Below are 21,514 nucleotides of genomic sequence, written 5' to 3'. Positions count from 1 at the left end.
TCTACTTTATAGAGTCCCAGTAAGAACAAAAATTTAAATACCACACTGCTCTTGGATTAGTAAGTAGCATTTTTCTCATCAGTGTTTAAAATATGTTACATTGTCATTCTGTACCATAAAAAATGCACTTAGTTAAGAACTGACACAGGTTTCACCAGTCACTTACATTTGCAGGGTGATCACCACTGAGGGGGCACGTAGCTGTAGGTGGGTGTTCCTGGGGCCCGATACGTGGGCACAGTGACTGGGTGGGGGGCAACAGGAGTCGGGGAGTGAGCGGTCAGAAGGGTACCTGGAAGAAAGAGTAGATGTCTCAGTGGTAGGCAGCACCAGACACACACATGGCTAGCCTGTGTCACCACACAGCTACATGCTGCCTGATGAGAGAGCTCTGAGACCTGGCCTGCTTGGAAAAGAAGGAGGTACACAGGAAGAGGGGTAGTCTTGACCTAGAGTGCTGTCAGAACTCTGATCATACACAACTCAAAGTTGTACGAACACAGCAAGCTCATGTGATAATATCTATAGAAGGTTTTGTGTCTCCCCTTCACATGAGCATACTCAATGATTTTTGGAAATCAGACGACAACTGATGGAATAAAAAAATTATTATTCTTCCTTAAAAAGGAAGGAAATTTGTTACATGTTACAACATGGATAAACCTTAAGGACATTATGTTAAGTAAGCCAGTCACAAAAAGATACATCCAAAGGACTACACTTAATGAGGTATCTCGAGTAGTCAAATGACAAAGTAAATGGTGATGGCCAGAAGCTCAGCTGGGGTCGGGGGACAACACAGGGGATAAGGGAAGTTGTTATTTAATGAGCAGACCTTCAGTTTTGCAAGGTGAAAAAACTGTTTTACAAAAACGTGACTATACTGTATACAGTTAAAAATGGTTCAGACGGTAATAAATTGAAGAGAGGGAAGACACTAAACCACATGAGTTTCTGAATATGAATATAATTATATTTCCCTTATAGCTAGAGAAAACTCTCTAAGTCCATTTGTAGATAAGCAGAACCTCAAACCTAACAGCCTTACCTTGCTTCTCTTTACTTCCCATCTCCCTGCCCACAACCAGCACACAGTCTTTCATCCCTCCTTCCACATGCCTCAAACATGCAGTTTCTGTCTCTTCACAGGTAAGTATGGGAAACCCATATACAATGGAGATTCTGGGCAGAAAACATACACCTTTGGCACAATCTCCCTATGTTGAAGTTTAAGAGAGAGAGAGAGAGAGACAGAGAAGGAACACTGAAAAAAACAAAAACAAAACAAAAAAAAAGCCAGCGCAATCAAATGCATCCTGTGTACCTGGCCAGCCTGCCATAGATAATTCATATGCCCACTGGAGGTAACCTAAACCCTAGACATTACATCAAGTCCCCAGGGGCTCCAGAGTCCAAGATGATGGGCACATCCTACCCAGGAGTCTCATATCTCTGTGATTTATCAAGGAAAGCCTTGGGAAATAAAGTTGACCAATGCCAAAGGATTTCTACAAGTAGCTGTTCTGTTAACACAAAGCTAGTTTTCTTAGATTTATGCAAACACCAATATTCACAGACTAAAGGGAGGTATCAGGAGGGCCAGAACACCTAGACACAAAGTAACCCCCTCCTGTTCAAGCTTGGTATGCTCCTCAGGAGGACCGGCCACTCCCTGGCCCTAATGCCAAGAGCTCAGCTCACCCGTCAAATACAGAGATCACTACCCAGTGATCACTACCATGCCCACAGGGAAGGTACTTAGTTCTTGGCTTATTACTCTAAACCCCAAACCCAGACTCCTCTCAAGTGAAAGGAGAAAAGGAGGAAATGAAGGGAAGGGAAAGAAAATGTTCCTTTCCTAAGAAAATGTCCTTCCATACAACTTGAAGCATGAAAAATCAAACCAAAGTTCAAAGAATTAGTGAGCTCTCCCTTTCCCCAGCTCTCATGCCATCATAAAACAGGCAACCCAGGGTCACGGACTCACCTGCCGACATGGCCATAGTGGTCCCAGCCACCATGCCCATGGTGACGCCGTTGCCTCTAGGTGGAGGAATGGGAGCAGGGTACACCGTCGCTGGCATGCCATTGGGCTGCACCACTGTAGTGTGGTGGATGACGTGAGGGGGTGCTGCATACAGGGGCTGTGTGTAGTACGTGCCTTGCTGTGGAGGAGAGGAGAGTCAACTGCCACAAGGCTGCACAGCCCATGGATCAGAGCCCAGAGAGAACCAACCCTTCCCATATGCACAGTGCCCATGAGCACCGTTAACAGACCCAAAGCACACCCCAGGCCTACCTGTGCGTAGGGGCTCTGCTGGGGGTAGGCACTTCGCACAGGGTACACAGCAGTCTGGTAGGGGTTGGGGGAGGAGGAGTATGGTGGCACTGCCCCGCTTGTGGGGGAACAGGACACTTTGTAAGGTGTGCCAGGAGTGTAACCTGAAACAAAGAAGCCAATGGCCATGAAAAACCCAGAGCTTTCCCTCTAAGGTCAGGAACAAGACAAGGATGCTCACTCTCACCACTGTTACTCAACAGAGTACTGGAAGTTCTAGTCACAGCAGTTACACAAGAAATACAGGTCCTCCAAAATCATAAGGAGGAAGTAAAACTGTCTCTATCTGCAGATGACATGACACTACACATAGAAAATGCTAAAGACTCCATCAAAAAACTATAAAATAAATGAATTAGGTAAAACTGCAGGACACGAATATATAGAAATCTGTTGCATTTCTACACACTAGTAACAAAGCAGAAGAGAAATTAAGAAAACAGTCCCATTTCCAACTTTACCAAAAAAAATAAGGTACCTAGAAATACATCTCACCAAGGAGGTGGAAGACCTGTGCTCTGAGACCTGTAGAACACACTGATGCAAAAAAACTGAAGATGACACAAACAAATGGAAAGATACACCACACTCATGAACTGGAAGAATACCACTAAAATGTCCATACTACCAAAAGCAATATATAGATTCAACGTAATTCCTATCAAAATACCAATAGCATGGGTGCCTGGGTGGGTCAATTGGTTAAGCAACTGCCTTCAGCTCAGGTCATGATCCCAGAGTCCTGGGACTGAGTCCCACACTGGGCTCCCAGTTCCATGGGGAGTCTGCCTCTCCCTTTGAGCTTCTCCCCTCTCATGCTCTCACACTCTCTAATAAATAAATAAAATCTTTTTTTTTAAATAGCGTTTTTTACAGAACTAGAACTCACAATCCTAAAACTTTTTTATGGAACCACAAAAAAGACCCCAAATAGGCAAAGCAATCTTGAGAAAGAAGAACAAAGCTGGAGGTATACAAAGCTGACAATACAGTACTGGCAGAAAAACAGACACATAGATCAATGGAACAGAATAGAGAGCCCAGAAGTAAACCCATGTTTTTATGGCCAATCAATGATCTACAACACAGGAGGCAAGAATATCCCATGGGGAAAAGATGGGGGTTTTTTTGATAAATGGTGTTGGGGAAAAATAGACAGCTACATGCAAAAATATGAAAATGGACCACTTTCTTATACCATACACAAAAAATAAAATGGATTAAAGATCTAAATGTGAGACCTGAAACCTTTAAAGTCCTAAAAGAAAACAGAGGCAATAATCTCTTGTACAATGGCCTTAGCAACATTATTTATGGATCTCTCAAGCAAGGGAAACAAAAGCAAAAATAAACTATTAGAACTACATCAAACTAAAAAGCTTCTGCACAGGGGCGCCTGGGTGGTACAACTGACTGAGTGTCTGACTCTTGGTTTCTGCCCAAGTCATGATCTCAGGGTCATGGAATCAAGCCCCCTGCCCACTTTTGGTCTCCACACTAAAGGAGTCTGCTTTGGTTTCTCCCTCTCTCTGCCCCTCCCTCCTGCACCCATTAGCTCTCTCTAAAAAAAAAATTAAAAAATAAAAAGCTTCTGCATAGCAAAGTGATCCATAACAGAACAAAAAGACTATGTACTAAATGGGAGATAAGATCTGCAAATGAAAAATCTGATAAGATGTTAATATCCAAAATACATAAAGAACACCACCAAAGGGGCGCCTGGGTGGCTCAGTGGGTTAAAGCCTCTGCCTTCGGCTTGGGTCGTGATCCCAGGGTCCTGGGATTGAGCCCCACGTCGGGCTCTCTACTCAGCAGGGAGCCTGCTTCCCTTCCTCTCTCTCTGCCTGCTTCTGCCTGCTTGTGATCTCTGTCTGTCAAATAAAAATAAATAAAAATCTTAAAAAAACAAACAAACAAAACACCACCAAAAAAACCAAATGATCCAGTTAACGAATGGGTAGAAGACCTGAATAGACATTTTTCCAAAGAAGATCTCAGATGGCTAACAGACATATGAAAAGATGCTCAAGATAACTCAACATGAGAGAAATGCAAATCAAAATCACAATGAGATCTATCTCACACCAGTCAGAATGGCTAGTATCAAAAAGACAAGAAATAACAAGTGCTGGCAAGGATGTGGAGAAAGGGGAACCCTGGTGAACTGTTGGTGGGAATGTAAATTGGTACAGCCACTATAGGAAAGTAATATGAACATTCCTCAAAAAGTTAAAAACTGGGGCGCCTGGGTGGCTCAGTGGGTTAGGCCACTGCCTTCGGCTCGGGTCATGATCTCAGGGTCCTGGGATCGAGCCCCGCATCGGGCTCTCTGCTCAGCAGGGAGCCTGCTTCCTCCTCTCTCTCTGCCTGCCTCTCTGCCTACTTGTGATCTCTGTCTGTCAAATAAATAAATAAAATCTTAAAAAAAAAAAAAAAGTTAAAAACTAATATACCCCATGATCCAGTATTTCCTCTATTGGGTATTTAACCAAAGAAAATGAAAACACTACTTTGAAAGATACATATGCACCTGTTTTTACTGTCCCATTATTTACAACAGCCAAGATACAGAAGAAACCCAACTATCCAATGATAAAATGGATAAAGATGATATTATGTATATGATGCACCCCCACACACACAGACACACAGGCACACAGTGGAATATTACTCAGCCATAAAAAAAGAATGAGATCTTGTCATTTGCGACAACATAGGATGGACCTACAGAATATTATGTTAAGTGAAATAAGTCAAGACTGAGAAAGACAAATACTATATGATCCAGCGATTTCACTTATATGTGCAATCCAAAAAACAAAACAAATCCACAAACAGGCTCAAAAATAGAGAACAAAAAGTAGTGGTTGCTGGGCTGGGGGGGTGGAGGGAATGGTGATGGGCCAAACAGATAAAGGGGATTATGTGGTACAAAGTCAGTCAGTCATGGAGATGAAAAGTAGAGTACAGGGAATACAGAGTACAGGGAATAACACTGCACTATGAGAGATGGTGAGCACTCACTGTGCTGAGCAATAAGCAATACAAAGAAATGTTATATCACTATGTTTGTATACCTAAAACTAACAAAAAATGTAAAAAGGAAAGAGAAAAAGGCCTTAATTCAAACCCACTTTCATGCCTGGCACAGGGAAGGAACAAAGCAGTGAGGAACAAAGCATTGTTACAGCCCTGACTGCAGTCAAGATCTGACACTACTGTGGACCTATCTTCCACAAATATCTGACTTCATTTCTAGACCTGATGTGCAAGTACATGTGTGCGAACTGGGGTAGGTGTAGGTGGCATTTTGGGGGAGAATGGAAAAAACAAAGGAGAAAGTTCTACTGAGAGTATACTCAATACAGGACTAGGAAAGTAATATCTATCCTGTGGGAATATAAATTGGTACATCTTTCTGGGGCACAATCTGACATCACAGTGTTCTTTATTATAGCAAAATAAAAGGGGTTGGGTGAGAAACTTGTTGAACACCAGGGCTAAGGTAAAAAGATTGAGTTAAGACAGCAAGTTGAAGACATGTATTTGCCTCTGTCCCCAAAGTGAGAATAAATCAGATTAATTAAAGATGTAAAACCACACAAAGAATGGGAGAAAAGACAACAGTTTGGAATCTAAAAGGCGGAAATGGAAAATGGCTTGGGAGACTCAAAACAGCTACATCGTAGCCAACAGTGAAAAAGGCCGAGAAGCAGCCTACTACCAGGAACAGGAACACCTCTTCCAAAAACCTGGAAACTATCAGCATTTGCTTCCAGGAGTTGATAGAGGGCTGAAGTCTGGAAGAGTGGCTAGAGTCTGTCTGGTAAGTAGGAAGATGTCTGGCTCCCCTTCCTGACTCCCCATCCCAACACAGAACAGTGGTTTATTCTAAATGAGGGTATGCAAAGGTCTTTGAACTGCTATGTTCGTAGCAGCTTTATTCATAATGACCGAATGTCCACCAGCAGACTGGTATATCCATATAATAAAATACTAGTTAGCAACCAAAAAGATACAACTGCTGATATATACAACATGGCATAAATTTCAAACTGTAAGATGCAAAGGAAACCAGATATAAGAATACATGCTGAGAGGTGTCTGGCTGGCTCAGCTGGTGGAGCATGTGACTCTTGATCTCAGGGTGTTGAGCTCAAACCTCTCACGCTGGGCATGAAGACTACTTAATAAAATTTTTTTTTAATTATAAAAAAAAAAAAATACATGCTACATTCACTGAGAGGAAACTCTAGGATAAAGACCAACCTAGTATTCCATGATAGAAAACCAAATGGTGGTGCTCAAGGGACAGAGGGTTTGAGGGAACTTTTCAGGGGAATGAAGTCACTTGAGTGTGGTGGTATTACACAACTAACTGTATACCTTCTATCTAAACACACCACACCATAGATTTAAAAGGATAACTTTTAGTGTATGTAAATTATACCTCAAAAGAACTGTTTTCTAAAAGTGAGGGGCCACTGGGCGGCGCACTCAGTCAAATGTCCAACTCTAGACTGACTCAGGTCATGATCTCAGGGTGGTGAGACTGAGTCTGCTTTGGGATCACCACTCAGGGTGGAGTCTGCTTGACAATTCGCGCTCTCTCCCTCTACCCCAACCTCTAAAATAAATAAATAAACCCACAAAAAATGAAAACAGAAATAAAAGTTTTTGAGATATTATTTCTCATTCATTTCAAGTGCTCACTCACTCATACTTAGTTCATGGGAATGTCAGACAGTAAAACTTCTCAAAAGCTAGAGAACTTTCCAAATGACCCAGGAATTCACGCTCAGATACCTGCCCTAGAAGAATGAAAACATGCATCCACAATAGGACTTATAAAAAACTGTTCACCAAACTTAATAGACAAAAGCTGGGAAATAATCCAAATGTTCATCAAAAGAAAGAATGGTTCAATTATGATACATCCAAATAAAAAATACTAAGTATCAAGAGGAAAAAACACAAGTAAGTCTCAAGCCATGTTGAACTTTTTTTTTTTTTTTTTTTTTTTTTTAATTTTTTTTTAAAGATTTTTATTTATTTATCAGAGAGAGAAGGGGAGAGAGCAAGCACAGGCAGACAGAGAGGCAGGCAGAGGCAGAGGGAGAAGCAGGCTCCCTGCCGAGCAAGGAGCCCGATGTGGGACTCGATCCCAGGACGCTGGGATCATGACCTGAGCCGAAGGCAGCTGCTTAACCAACTGAGCCACCCAGGCGTCCCCATGTTGAACTTTTAAAACTCACCAAACACACATAAGAGCACACTGTATGATCTCTTTTTCAATACAAAGCATACAAATATACATATGGCGGGAGAAATGGGAGGGGTGGTTTGGAGAGGGCAGAATGAAAGCTATCTGGAATGATCAAAGTGCTTGGTATTTTCTTTCAGGTGTGATTACATGAATATATACAATTGTCAAAATTTGTCTAACTGAACACTTAATACTTATCAGTGTTTGTACATAAATTATACCTCAAGTTTAAAAAAACAAGCTAAGTGAGGCACCTTGGGTGGCTCAGTCAACTGAGTGTCTGATTCTTGATTTTGGCTCAGGTCATGATCTTAGGGTCCTGAGATCAAGCCCTGTGTTAGGTTCTGTGCTCACTGAGGAGTAGGCTTGAGATTTTCCAGTTATTCTCCCTCTGCCCCGCCAGGCCGTCACACATGGTTCTCTCTCAAATATATAAACCTTTAAAAAATGAAAAAGCTATTAAAAAATTAAAATAAAAGAATTTACATTATTGGTGTGTGGTTAGAACTATATATATGTTATATATACATATTTTTATATATATATATATATATATATATATATTAAATTTAAGGAAGAGAAAGAGAATGAATGACTCCCAGGAATTTCAGATTTATTTATTTATTGGGAAGGAGGGGCAGAGGGGAGAAAATCTCAAGCACACTCCCTGCTGAGGGGTGTGGATACAAGGCTGGATATCATGATCTGAGCCAAAATCAAGAGTTAAATGCTTAAAAGACTGAGCCACCCAGGTACCCCAAAATGCACCAGTTTTTATTTCTTTAAAGTCCATTAGTAAACATAGAGTATATCATTAGTTTCAGATGAAGTATTCAATAATTTATCAGTTTCATATAACACCCAGTGCTCACATCAACATTCCTCCTTAATGCCCATCACCCAGTTATCCATCCCCCTGCCCACCTTCCATCCAGCAACTCTGTTTGTTCCTACAGTTCAGTCTCTCAGTTTTCGTCTCTCTTTGAAGACTTCCTGTTCACTTTTCCCTCCTTTCCCCTATGATCCTCTGTGCTGTTTTTCCATATTCCACATGAGTGAAACCCTAACTGTCATTCTCTAATTTATTTCACTCCAGTTTCATGCACATCCATGTAATTAAACTATAGGAAGTATTCCTCTCTGATGACTAATATTCCACTGTGTAGTGTGTGTGTGTTTGTGTGTGTGTACCACATATTCGTCCTTTCACACCATCTGTCAGTGGACATCTTGGCTCTTTCCACAGTTTCACTATTGTGGACATTGCTGCTATAAAAATGGAGGTGCACAGGTGCCCCTTCAGATCACTACATTTGCATTTTTGGGGTAAATACTTAGTAGTGCAATTGCTGAATTATAGGGTAGCTATCTTTTTTTTTTCTTTTAAAGATTTTATTTATTTATTTGACAGAGAGAAATCACAAGTAGACGGAGAGGCAGGCAGAGAGAGAGGAGGAAGCAGGCTCCCTGCTGAGCAGAGAGCCCGATGCGGGGCTCGATCCCAGGACCCTGAGATCATGACCTGAGCCGAAGGCAGCGGCTTAACCCACTGAGCCACCCAGGCACCCCGAGGGTAGCTATCTTTTTAATTTCTTGAGGAAATTGCTTTTTCTGCATCAACTGAAAAGATCATATGGTTCTTGTTCTTTTACTGATGTGATGTATATCACATTAATTGATTTGCAAATGCTGAACTACCCTTGCAGCACAGGAATAAATCCCACTAGGTCATAAAAAGTAATCCTATTTCATGTATGTTGGATCCTACTGGCTAGTATCTTGGTGAGAACTATGGCATCCATGTTCATCAAAGATACTGGTCTGTAATTCTAAAATTTTTAGTGGGGGTCTTTGCCTGGCTTTAGGATCAAGGTAATGCGCCTCGCCTCACAGAATGAGTATGGAACTTTCTTCCATTTCCATTTTTTGGAAAAGTTTCAGAAAAACAGGTACCAATTTTTCTTTAAATGTTTGGGAGAAGTCCCCTGGGAAGCCATTTAGCCCTGGACTCCTCTGTGTTGGCAGATTTTTGACTATTGACTCAATTTCCTTGCCAGTTATGGGTCTGTTCAGGTTTCCTATTTCTTCGTGCTTCAGTTTTGGTAATTTATATGTTTCTAGGAATGCATCCATTTCTTCCAGATTGCCTTATTTGTTGGCCATATAGTTGTTCATATGTTCTTAAAATTGTATTTTCTTGGCGTTGGTCATGATCTCTCCTCTTTCATTCATAATTTTATTAATTTGGATTCCTCCTCTTTTCTTTTTGTTAAGTTTGGCTAGGGGTTTATTGATCTTAGTAATACTTTCAAAAAACCAGCTCCTTTTTTCACTGATCTGTTCTACTGTTCCATTGGATTCTATTTCATTGAGTTCCACTCTAGTCTTTATTATTTCTCTTGTCCTGCATGGTTTAGGCTTTATTTGCTATTCTTTCTCCAGCTCCTTTAGGTGTTAAGGTTAGCTTGCATATTTAAGACTTTTCAAATTTTTTGAGAACAGCTTGTGTTACTATGTACTACTTCCCTCTTAGACTGCCTTTGCTGCATCCCAAATTTTTGAACAGTTGTGTTTTCATTTTCATTTGTTTCCATGATTTTTAAAATTCTTTTTTTTCCTGGTTGATCCATTCATTCTTTAACAGGATGCTCTTTAACCTCCAAGTGTTGAGTTCCTTCTAAATTTCCTTTTGTGACTGAGTTCAAGTTTCAAAGCATTGTGGTCTGAAAATATACACAGAGTAATTCCAATCTTCTGGTACCACCTGGGACTTCATTAGGGACCCAAAGTGTTAGTATGATCTCTCCTCTTTCATTCATGATTTTATTGATTTGGGTCCTTTCTCTTTTCTTTTGGATAAGTCTGGCTAGGGGGTTATCCCTTATCAATCCTTTCAAACAACCAGCTCCTAATTTCACTGATCTCTTCTATTGTTGGTTTTTTTTTCCATTTCTATATCATGATTTTTGTTCTGATCTTTATTATTTCTCGTCTCACTGGATTTAGGTGTTATCTATTTGCTGTGCTTTTTCCAGCTTCTTTAGGTATAAAGTTAGGTAGTACATTGGAGACTTTCCTTCTTTCTTGAGGAAGGCTTGCATTGGTATTACTTCCCTCTTACGAGCACCTTGCTGCATCCCAAAGGTTTTGGAATGTCATGTTTTCATTTTCATTTGCTTCTATGTATATTTTAATTCTTTAACTTCCTGGTTGATCCATTCATTCTTTAATGGGATGTTCCTTAACCTCCACGTATTTATGTTCCTTCCAAATTTCTTGTGGTTGACTTCAAATTTCATAGCATTGTAGTCTGAAAACATGCAGGGAGTAATCCCATTCTTTTGGTACCAGGTGAAACTTTGTGACCCAGCATGTGATCTATTTTGGAGAATGTTCCATGTGGATTCAAGAAGAATGTATATCCTGTTGCTACAAGATGAAATGCTCCTTATCTGTGAAGTCCATCTGATCCAGTGTGTCATTTAAAGCCCTATTTCTTTACTGATCTTCGGCTTAGATGATCTGTCCATTGCTATGAGTGAGGTGTTGAAATATCCTAGTATTATTATCAATGAGTTTCTTTGATTATTAACTGATTTGTGTAATTGGCTGCTCCTAAGTTAGGAGGATAAATATTTGTAATTGTTAGATCTTGTTGGATAGACACTTTAAGTATGATACAGTGTCCCTCTTCATCCCTTACTACAATCTTTGCTTTAAAATCTAATTTGTCTGACAGAAAGATTGTTATCCCAGCTTACTTTTGAGGTCCATTAGCATGATAAATTGTTCTCCACCCCCTCACTTTCAATATGAAGGTATCTTTAGGTCTAAAATGAATCTCACCATATGGATGAATCTTGCTTTTTTATCTAATCTGATATCCTGTCTCTTCTGATTGGAGCATTAAGTCTATAGAATAACTATTGAAAGATACTAATTTAGTGCCAATGTATTATCTCTAAAGTTCCTGTTTCTGTAGACTGTCTCTATTTCTTTCTGGTGTATGTTACTTTGGGGTTTTCTCTTTGCTTACAGAATCCCCTTTAATCATGGCTGGTTTAGTGATCACAGATTCTTTCAGTTTCTGTTTCTCCTGAAAGCTCTTTCTCTCTCCTTCCATTCTGAATGGCAGCCTTGGTGGCTAAAGTATTGTTGGCTGTATTATTTTTCCCATTTAGTACTCTGAATAACCACACCAGCCCTTTCTTGCCTGCCAGATCTCCGTGGCTAGGTCTGCTGCTAGTCTGATGTTTCTACCATTGTAGGTTAAGGAGCTCTTGCTTCAAGCTGCTCTCAGGATTTTCTCTTCATCTCTAAAATTTGAAAGCTTCACTATTATATGTCAGGATGTTGATCCATTTTTACTGACCTTGAAGGGTGTTTTCTCTACCTCTTGGACACAAATACCTATTTTCTTTTCCAGATTAAGGAAGTTCTCAGCTGTGATTTTCTTAAATACCTTCTTTCCCTCTCTCTTCTTCATCTGGGATCCCAATAATTCTAATACTATTTCACTTGATGGTCTTGCTGATTTCTCGGAGCCTCCCCTCAGGAGCCATTTATTTGTTTTTCTCTCTTTTCTTCAACTTCCCTTCTTTACATCATCTTGTCTTCTATGCCACTTAACTCTTCTTCTGCCTCATTTACCCTAACTGTTAGAGCATCCATTTATAGATCAGACTGCATCTCAATTAAACCATTTTTAATTTCAGCGTGAATGGATTTTATTTCTGCTCTAAGAGATTTTCTATTGTCTTTTATGTTTTTTTCAAGAACCAGCTAATAAATGTATAACCATTATCCTGAATTTCACCTCTGACATTTTATTTATGTCCGTATTCATTAGATCTATGGCAGAGAATATTACCTCTGGATCTTTCCTTTGTTTTACATTTCTCTTTCTAGGCATTTTGCCTGGAGAAGAATGGATGAACAAGAGAACAAGACCAAAAATATCAATCACGACCCAAGCACAATACACAGTAGACAAATCCAAAGAGGTTAGAAATCAAAAAAGAAAAGAAACAGAAACAAAAGAAGGGGAAAAAAGAGAGAATATAATCCTCTAGGTGGACAAAACAGGGTGAGCCAGCAGGTCCTGGGTATATTTTATTTTATTCTTTTTGTTGTTGTTGTTAGAAGACACTAAATCCCAAAACTGTAAAGAAAGCAAAACTTTAAATATTTATATACAAAAATAAAATTGAATACAGTGCAAGGAAGCCAAAAATGAAGAATATATCTATAAAATATAAATGTAAAATGAAAGTTAAAAAGAAACCTTAAAAACAAAAAGTTGATAAAATAAGAAACTGAAAAGAAAAAAAAAAGGGATAAATTTAAACTGAAAGATAAGAATTATGAGAAAAAAACCCTCAAATTCTATATACTATTCTCCCCTGGTGCTTGAGTTTGACAGTTCTGTGTGCTTGGTAAACTTGGCATTCTGCTGATGTTGAACTGGTCTCCTGGGGGAGGAGGAGCCTACTATGCTGATTCTCAGGTGTCTTTGCCTGTGCAGAGTTGTACCTTCCCTTTCAAGGGGGCTGGGCTCAGTCAGTGTAAGCTTCTTTTGGTTGTTCTCTGTGGCTTTTGTTTGCTGAAGGCTTTCCCCCGCTGCTTTAGGGGATGAAAATAAACAAGATTGTACCCCATCCCTAGCCCTGGAGGTAAAAGATCATTGTCCCCTCTCTTCAGTAAACCGTAAACCGTCAGGGAAAAGTAGTCTCCAATTTTGTGTGCCCCAAACTCTGCAGACTCCCATGGTATGCACCCATGTGGATCCTCACGTGGGTGGGAGGAGGGTCACCTTGGGCCTGCACTTTGCTGGGCACTCGAACAGAGAGCAGTAGCCCAACCGTGTCCCAATTTGCAGTTAATGGCAAACCAAACTAAGAGCCCACTGCCAGGCTTGCTGACCCTAGCAGGCTTCTCCACTCCAATGCCTGGGAATTCTGCCAGCTCAGGCACCCCTGTTCCTTCTGTGATCCTGGGGATCCTAAGACCACACTGTCCCACCTAGGATTCTGCCCTGCTTTGCCACTTGAGCACCACTGAAGCAGGGCTGTCCCTCAAAGAAGCAGATGTCTACAAGCTCTGATTTTGCACTCTGCTGCTATATCACTTTCTGGTAGCCAGCTTATGGAGGCTCTCTCTCCCGATCATTTATCATCTTCCAGTATATCCCCTCAGATTCACCTCTCCGCAACTCTACCTTGCAAAAATTGGTGAATTTTTGAAACTAAGCTTCTAAAAAGCCTATCACTATTCCTAATAAGAAAGTCTAAGACCATTTTGTCACTATTCAAACTGCAGAAAGAGCTTGGAGCTTGGACTGCATACAAAACGGAAGCTGTCAACCTGAATAAGCCTCCACAAACACAGTATAAAACCAAAACAAGGATGATCTAGGCACACAGTCCTCCACAGAGAGAGTCTCTGATTCAAAGCACTGTTTTGACCAACCAGATCCACTAAAAAAGGTGAAGCCCTTTACTCACAACCAATGAATGGTCAATCTACAATGAGTTTCATTTCTAATGGAGGCCCGAGGCCTACTGCTGCAGAAATCTCCAGCTGGTCCTAGGTGTCTTAATCATCTGAAGATGTCACGTAACACCTGCCTCATATGTATGCTTTATTGAAGATGATGATTCCAAGAAGATACTTTGTGCATGCACCTGTCAGAATGCAACTGAATGGCACACTTAAAATGTATGCATCTCACATGTAAATTTCACCTTAACAACAACAACAACAAAAACCTAAACTAAAATACAACTACAAATAGCAATGGTATGTACACTGAACCAAATGGGATGAAGTGTATTAGTGTCCGAACTTACTGTGGTTTCAAAGTAACCTCAAAAAACAATATGTGGGGCACCTGGGTGGCTCAGTGGGTTGGGGCCTCTGCCTTCAGCTCAGGCCATGATCCCAGAGTCCTGGGATCAAGCCCCGCATCGGGCTCTCTGCTCAGCAGAGATCCTGCTTCCTCCTCTCTCTGCTTGCCTCTCTGCCTACCTGTGATCTCTGTATGTCAAATAAATAAATGGAATCTTAAAAAAAATCTTAAAACAAACAAACAAACAAACCAAGATGTACTGCAGGTACACAAATGTGATACAAGTGAAAAAGTTAATTTTCAAAGTTGATTTTAGGGGTGACTGCCTGGCTGTTGGTGGAACACATTACTCGAGCTAGGGTCAAGAGCTGAAGCCCCACATGGGGGGGTGTAGAAATTAAATAAAACATTAAAAAAATAAAATAAAAGATTTAAAAGGTTTAATTGTAGGGGAGCTCGCAGGGCTAAGTCATTTAAGCATCTGACTCTTGATTTCAGCTCAGGTCATGAGCTCAAGGTCGAGATTGAGCCCTGTGTGGGGGCTCTGAACTAGGCATGGAGCCTGCTTAAAATTATCTTCTCTCTCCCTCCCCACCTGACTCTCGAGCATGCTCTTCCAAAAAAAAAAAAAAAGTTTAATTGTAGAATCTTGGCAGTCTACATGTAGATATTCACTGTGAATTTTTTTCAGTTTCTCTGTATACTGAAAATTTTCACAATAAAAATGTTGGAAAAACAGTAACCCATTATTTCTACTAATGACAGCAATGATTTTTAAATAAGATTTACTTATTTATTTTAGAGAGAGAGGGAGTATGAGGGCGGGGTGGGGAGAGAGGGAAAGGCAGGGAGAATCTTAAGCAGACTCAGCGCTAAGCACAGAGCCTACCTGACATGGAGCTCCATCTCATGATCCTGAGATTACCAAGCTAACAGAAAACAAGAGTTCGCCACTCAATAGACTGTACCACCCACACTCCCCAGCAATGATTTTTTAATAAATGCTATCTTACTGCCTATTTTTGTAACTTTGAGCTACATCCTAATACTAACCAGAAAATTTATTTTGTTTTCCTGTATAGGTACTTTCAAACCAACAAGATAAACCAGTTACAAGGAAACAAATGTGTTCCCAAATTACTTAAAACTGAGTGTGTTTGCCAGGCACCTTCTTTTTTTTGTTGTTTTGGATAGCACTAGCTCCAATGTATCACACAGGAGAACCTCAACAGGAAACTTAAAATATATACACATACCTCTCATAGTATCCAAAACTGACAAGGCCTCTCTACAATAATTTGTAGGGGCGCCTGGGTGGCTCAGTGGCTTAAAGCCTCTGCCTTCGGCTTAGGTCATGATCCCAGGGTCCTGTATCAAGCCCCACATCAGGCTCTCTGCTCAGCAGGGAGCCTGCTTCCTCCCCTTTCTCTGTGCCTGCCCCTCTGCCTACTTGTGATCTGTCAAATAAATAAATAAAATCTTTAAAAAAAAATTTTTAGACTTATCAGCCATTCACCATACAAAAACAAATACAGGGGTGCCTGGGTGGCTCAAGTGGCTAAACGTCAGCCTTTGGCTCAGGTCATGATCTCTGGGTCCTGAGATAGAGCCCTACATTAGGATCCCTGGTCACTGGGAAGTCTGCCTCTCCCCCAACTCATGCTCTTTCGCATGCTCTCTCAAATAATAAATAAATAAAGACATATCCACATACACACACACATACACATTCACTATATGGTCTTTTAAAAACAGTAATAGCTTTCCAGACTGTCCTTTCCTAAAAAGACCATTCACACCAATGCAACATAGACAACAAAATGATTAGAACCTTTCTCCTTTCCCTCCCACCAAAAAAGTGAGGCATCGCTGGTTGACTTCCTCTCAAGGAAAAATTCATGTCTAGGGCCACTGTTTTTTTTTTTTTTTAAAGATTTTATTTGACAGAAAGAGAGATCACAAGTAGGCAAAGAGGCAGGCAGAGAGAGAGAGAAAGAAGGAAGCAGGCTCCCTATTGAGCAAAGAGCCCGATGTGGGGCTTGATCCCTGAACTCTGGGATCATGACCTGAGCTGAAGGCAGAGGCTTTATCCCACTGAGCTACCTAGGCGCCCCTAAGGCCACTATTCTTAGACTGCTAATTATGTGATACCAAAAGCTTTTTATATTCAAATAGATAATTTCTTCCAAAAGTAATGCACAAGATTGTATTTAAGTTTCTCAGCATAAAAGACAAAAAAAAAAAAATCAGAACGCTAGGGGCACCTGGCATGCAATTCTTGATCTCAGGGTCACTATTTCAAGCCCCATGTTGGATGTAGAGACTACTTAAATAAAAACTTTAAAAATATACATTTAAAAATATTTAAAAAGAAAAAAGAGAAATCAGAACATAAAATGTATTTGAGAAGGAAAGACCTGCACCAAGACATGGCATCAAGAAATTTCAAAACACCAGAGACAAAAATGCCAAATTACCTAAAAGAAACCCAGGTTACAGTCAATCAAGCATCAGCAAGGTATCACAATTCTCAGCACCAACAATGGAAGCTGGAAAACAATTCAGCAATGTCCTCAAAACTCTGGAGGGAAGTAACTGCTACCCTAGACTTCTATAACTAAACTACAGAAGTATGAGTGCAAAACACAATGTTTCCACACATGAAATTATGACTCTCCCAAACTACTGGGAAACTACTGAAGGAGATCCTCCACAAAAACCAAAAGGTAAACTAAGAAAGACAAGGAATAGAACAGAAGGGAAAGATGTAAGAAATCCCTGAGATGTTGGAAAGAATGACCCCAAGGTAAGGTGTAATCTAGGATACTGGGTCCAGGGAAGACAAAGCAGTTGCAGAAGAAAATAGTCCCAAATTCACTAAAGGATGCTCACAGGGTCACAGTAACAGGGATGGGAAGGAGAGAGGTTACCTTTAAACTATATGTATGTGAACCCTTTATTTATTTATTTTTAAAGATTTTATTTATTTATTTGACAGAAAGAGAGAGATCATAAGTAGGCAGAGATGCAGGCAGAGAGAGAAGGAGAGGCAGGCTCCCTGCTGAGCAGAGAGCCCAATGTGACGCCTGATCCCAGGACCCTGGGATTATGACCTCAGCCGAAGGCAAAGGCTTAACCCACGGAGCCACCTAGGCGCCTCATGTAAACCCTTAATTTAAACAAGAGAAAGCAGATCCCATGACCCCACAAACTGGTAACATTCTAAAGCTTTTCTCTCCTACGTGGCTGCCATAAGTGTAGTTTATTTTTTAAACAAACCTGGGATCTTACTTCACGGACATAATTCAAATCTTCCCCAATTTATTCTCCATTCAGCCCTGCATGGCAAAAACCAAGGCTATTTTATCACTCTTAGCAACATTTTCTCCCTTTAAAAGGTATGCCGTGGGTAAGGGGGATAGGTTCAATAGTTCATGAGTCTGAAGGAAGGCACTTGCGTCCAAGCACTGGGTATTGTATGTAGGTGATGAATCACTAAATTCTACACCTGAAACTGGTATTACACTGTATGTTAACTGGAATTTTATAAATACCCACCCTCAAAAGCATGTTAATGTAGTGTTTAAGTCACTTCTTAAATAATTTACTACAAAGAACTGAATGTTTTCTTGAGGACTTCAGATGATAATTGTAAATATTACTATAGAGACCGTAAGTAAGAGTAGAAGAGAAAGAAGCCTGAATGTGCAGCCTCAGGACCATGGAAGCCTGACTGTGTGCATGCTGCCTGCCAGCATTCTCAATAACAGAGCCAGGGGGATATGTTAATTCATTATACAAATGCCAAAAATGAAATAAAATAACTTACCCAGGAGTGACACAGCCACGATTTGAGCCACATCTAGCAAACTCCACACCCCAAACTCTTTCCAACAGATTGTAGATTCCAAAAGGAGACAGCCAACTCTGGCTGAATAGGTACTCATCCTATTACGCTTGTTCATGAGGATGAAATGAAAGATACCTCCATCAGAGTAATGGAATCTTTCAGCAAAAGACATGACATCTCATCACAAGGTTCTGTGTCACACTTAGAAGAGTGGTGTGTTCATGGACATTGCCAAAGTACCTTAAAAGCTAACCTTCACGAACATACCATACCAGCTTTGTCCACAAATCTGGTGCTGAACCAGAAGGCAGATTGAGAAAGCAGCAGAAATGGAGACAAACTTTTTAACTTTTTTATAGTAACAACTCTGACTTGCTCATCAGAAAAATGAAAGGCCCATTAAAAAGGAAAATTTTAAAATTCACAATATGAAACATTGAAAAGATCCCAGAAAAAGATGGGGAGCACAGCTGTGGCTCAAATCAGATGGCTAAAAGAACTGGGGACGTTGGTGGAACCTTCAAAGTGCTCTCATTTTCTCATTTGCAAATTTTATATACATCTTATCCCCACCCTCTTCCCAGATTATTTTTTATTCTCAGCTTGTCATTTACAAATTTCACATACATCTTTATTATCAGCTTTCCCTAAAAATCAGAGGGTTTTGACAATCCTGGGCCAGCAGTCTCACAGTTGACAACTCTCTCTGCCATCTATCAGCAGATGCCCCTTTGAACAAGGCTGGCCCTCTTGGCAGCCACAATCCCCCAAAATCCTATTGCTCCCACCTGCCTGCCCTAGCTTCTTGGTTACAGCAGCAGCTGCTGAGCAGTCTTGGGAAAGTAGCAAGAAAGGACCCATCTCCCAAAGAGAAGATGGATGACATCAGTTCTTCAGGTTGGCCTGAGGTGCCCCAAAGTAGGAAGCTAACCAGACCTAAAAACCCCAAGCTTCCTCTTGGGAGAGCATTTACTTGAGAGAGAGAGAAAGAGAGAGAGAGAGAGAACATGTGAGCATGTGTAAGGGAGGACAGCAGAACACAGGAGGGTAGAGAATCACAAGCAGATCCTGTGCTGAGCACAGAGCCTGATGCAGGGCTTGATCCCACAATCCTGAGATCACAACCTGAGCCCAAACCAAAAGTTGGATGCTTAGCTGACTTGCCAACCCAGGTACCCTGCTTTTCAGTACAATTCTGTTAACCTGTGTACTCCAAGAAGAAAAGGAATACAAATGAACTACTATGGAAAATTCTAGAATGTGCCATTTTATGGTGGTCTGCAACATGATAAGTACCAATTCTCAACCAAAAAAATGAACTTCAATTGAATTCCTCCCATCATATACAAAAACTAAACCAAAAAGGGCAACAGACTTAAATGTAAAATCTAAAATTATAAAACTTCTAGAAGAAAACAGGAGAACATCTTTGCGATTTGGGTTAGAAATGACACCAAACACACGACCCATAAATAAACAAAACAATAATGTGAAAACCATTAAATTTAAAAACTCTTGCTCTTGGGGTGCCTGGCTGGCTCAGGTGGTAGAGCAAATCACTCCTGATCTTAGAGTTGTAAGTTCAAGCCCTATGCTGGGTGTAGAGTTTACTTACAAATAATCTTATAAAAATATAGAATAAATTAAAAAATACAAACTCCTGCTCTTTTAAAGACACTGTTAAAAGAATGAAAAAAACCACAAACTAGGAGAAAATAGCTGCAAATCATATACCTGTAAAACAAGTCTCAAACGGAAAAATAAGAAGACAAACTCAAAAACTGACATACAATAAAGATGTACACACTTAACCAAAGACGTTACAGGTAGCAAATAAGCACATGAAAAGATGCTCAACATTATTAGTCATTAGGTAAGTTCAAATGGCTAAAATTAAATAGAACAACTATACCAAGTGTTGACAAGGAGGTAAAGGAACTGGAACTCTCATACTCTGTGGATGGGACCAGAAAACAGTACAACCATTTTGGAAGACAGTTTGGCAATTTTTTACGAAGTTAAATATTCACTTGCCTTGAGAACCAGCCGTTCTCCTCCTTTGTATTTACTCAAGAGAAACGAAGTATATATCTACACAGACTTGTACAGAGATATTCACAGCAGTTTCATCTTTAACAACCCCAAACTGCAAATAAACCATACATTAACTGGAAAATGGGTAAGCAAACTGTGGTATTCCCAAACAATGGAATCCGACAATAAAAAGGAACCAATTACTGATAAACACTACAACATGGATGTTAATTACATTGAATGAAAGCAGTCCAAAGAAAAAAAAAAGGACATTCCATATGATTCATTTATACAAAATTTTAGAAAATAAGGCAATCTATAGGAGAGAAAACCGATCAGTGATTTTCAGGATCCTGGTAGAAATCACAAAGGTAAAAACAAAACTTTTAGTGAGTTATATTCACTCCCAACTGTGAGAGTGATATACATTATATCAAAAATTATCAAACTATACACTTTAAACATGTATAATTTACTCTATGTCATCTAAGCCTCAGGAGAACTACTTTAAAGAAATTAAACCTGAGAAGTTTTACAAAAGGAGATGGGTGGTGCCATTTAGCTGTTAAGGAATCCAGTGAGTAGTAAAATAATATTGCTGATACCAGGGAAGGGATTTCCTTAATTGATCCCAAAACATAGGCAACAAAGTAGCAGGTACTCTCCGCCAGGTGGGAGAGAAAAAACATTAGTAAAAGCTAGCAAAAACACAAAACAAAAACCATTTTGGAAAGAACAGGCCAATGTGGCAAAGAACCAGAGATTTAAAGTTGAGAGTCTTGCCTTTATAGTCAGAGGAAACCTTCATCTGAGAACATTACTCTGGTATAAGCAAGCAGGGAACATGAATCAAAGGAGAAAAGCCTGGGAGCAGGATGAGCAAGCCAAGGTCTTTGTCTGGGTGTGAGCTATAAGCTGAACAAATGCAGTCAGAGTAGGAATAGAAACAGGAGTAAGGACAGAAGAGTCACAGAAGAATCTTATGATTAGCAGAACAGGGAAAATTCAGGGAAGGGACACTACTCTTATCTCCTTTTCCATCAAAGTTAACTGTGTGAGCCTAGGGGTTCTAAGGTGAAAAAAGTGAAGCACGCCAGCAGATCTATGAGGCCAAGACTTCAGGTCACTGTGGGCCACCACTGCTGCAGGAGAATCACAAAGTCCAGGTGAGTGAACCCT

At 40.3% G+C, this 21,514-nt stretch overlaps 1 protein-coding gene across 2 annotated transcripts in view; it reads right to left on the bottom strand.

The window, feature by feature from the left end:
- Positions 1-21,514, bottom strand: part of FAM168B (family with sequence similarity 168 member B) — a 43,069-nt gene that overhangs the window by 4,899 nt on the left and 16,656 nt on the right. For both annotated transcript variants that reach the window (XM_059166555.1, XM_059166556.1), the window contains exons 4-6: positions 2,300-2,442; positions 1,988-2,165; positions 167-292 (exon numbers count right to left, since the gene is read on the bottom strand). In XM_059166555.1, the coding sequence (XP_059022538.1) occupies positions 180-292; positions 1,988-2,165; positions 2,300-2,442 (434 nt within the window). In that variant the 3' untranslated portion in view covers positions 167-179. The remainder of the gene's footprint in view (positions 1-166; positions 293-1,987; positions 2,166-2,299; positions 2,443-21,514) is intronic.

This window comes from Mustela lutreola, chromosome 3 (genome assembly GCF_030435805.1).
Source record: "Mustela lutreola isolate mMusLut2 chromosome 3, mMusLut2.pri, whole genome shotgun sequence".
NCBI classification, from domain to species: domain Eukaryota; kingdom Metazoa; phylum Chordata; class Mammalia; order Carnivora; family Mustelidae; genus Mustela; species Mustela lutreola.
The sequence above is the reverse complement of the archived record's forward strand: the minus strand, read 5'-3'. Positions and strand labels throughout refer to the sequence as shown.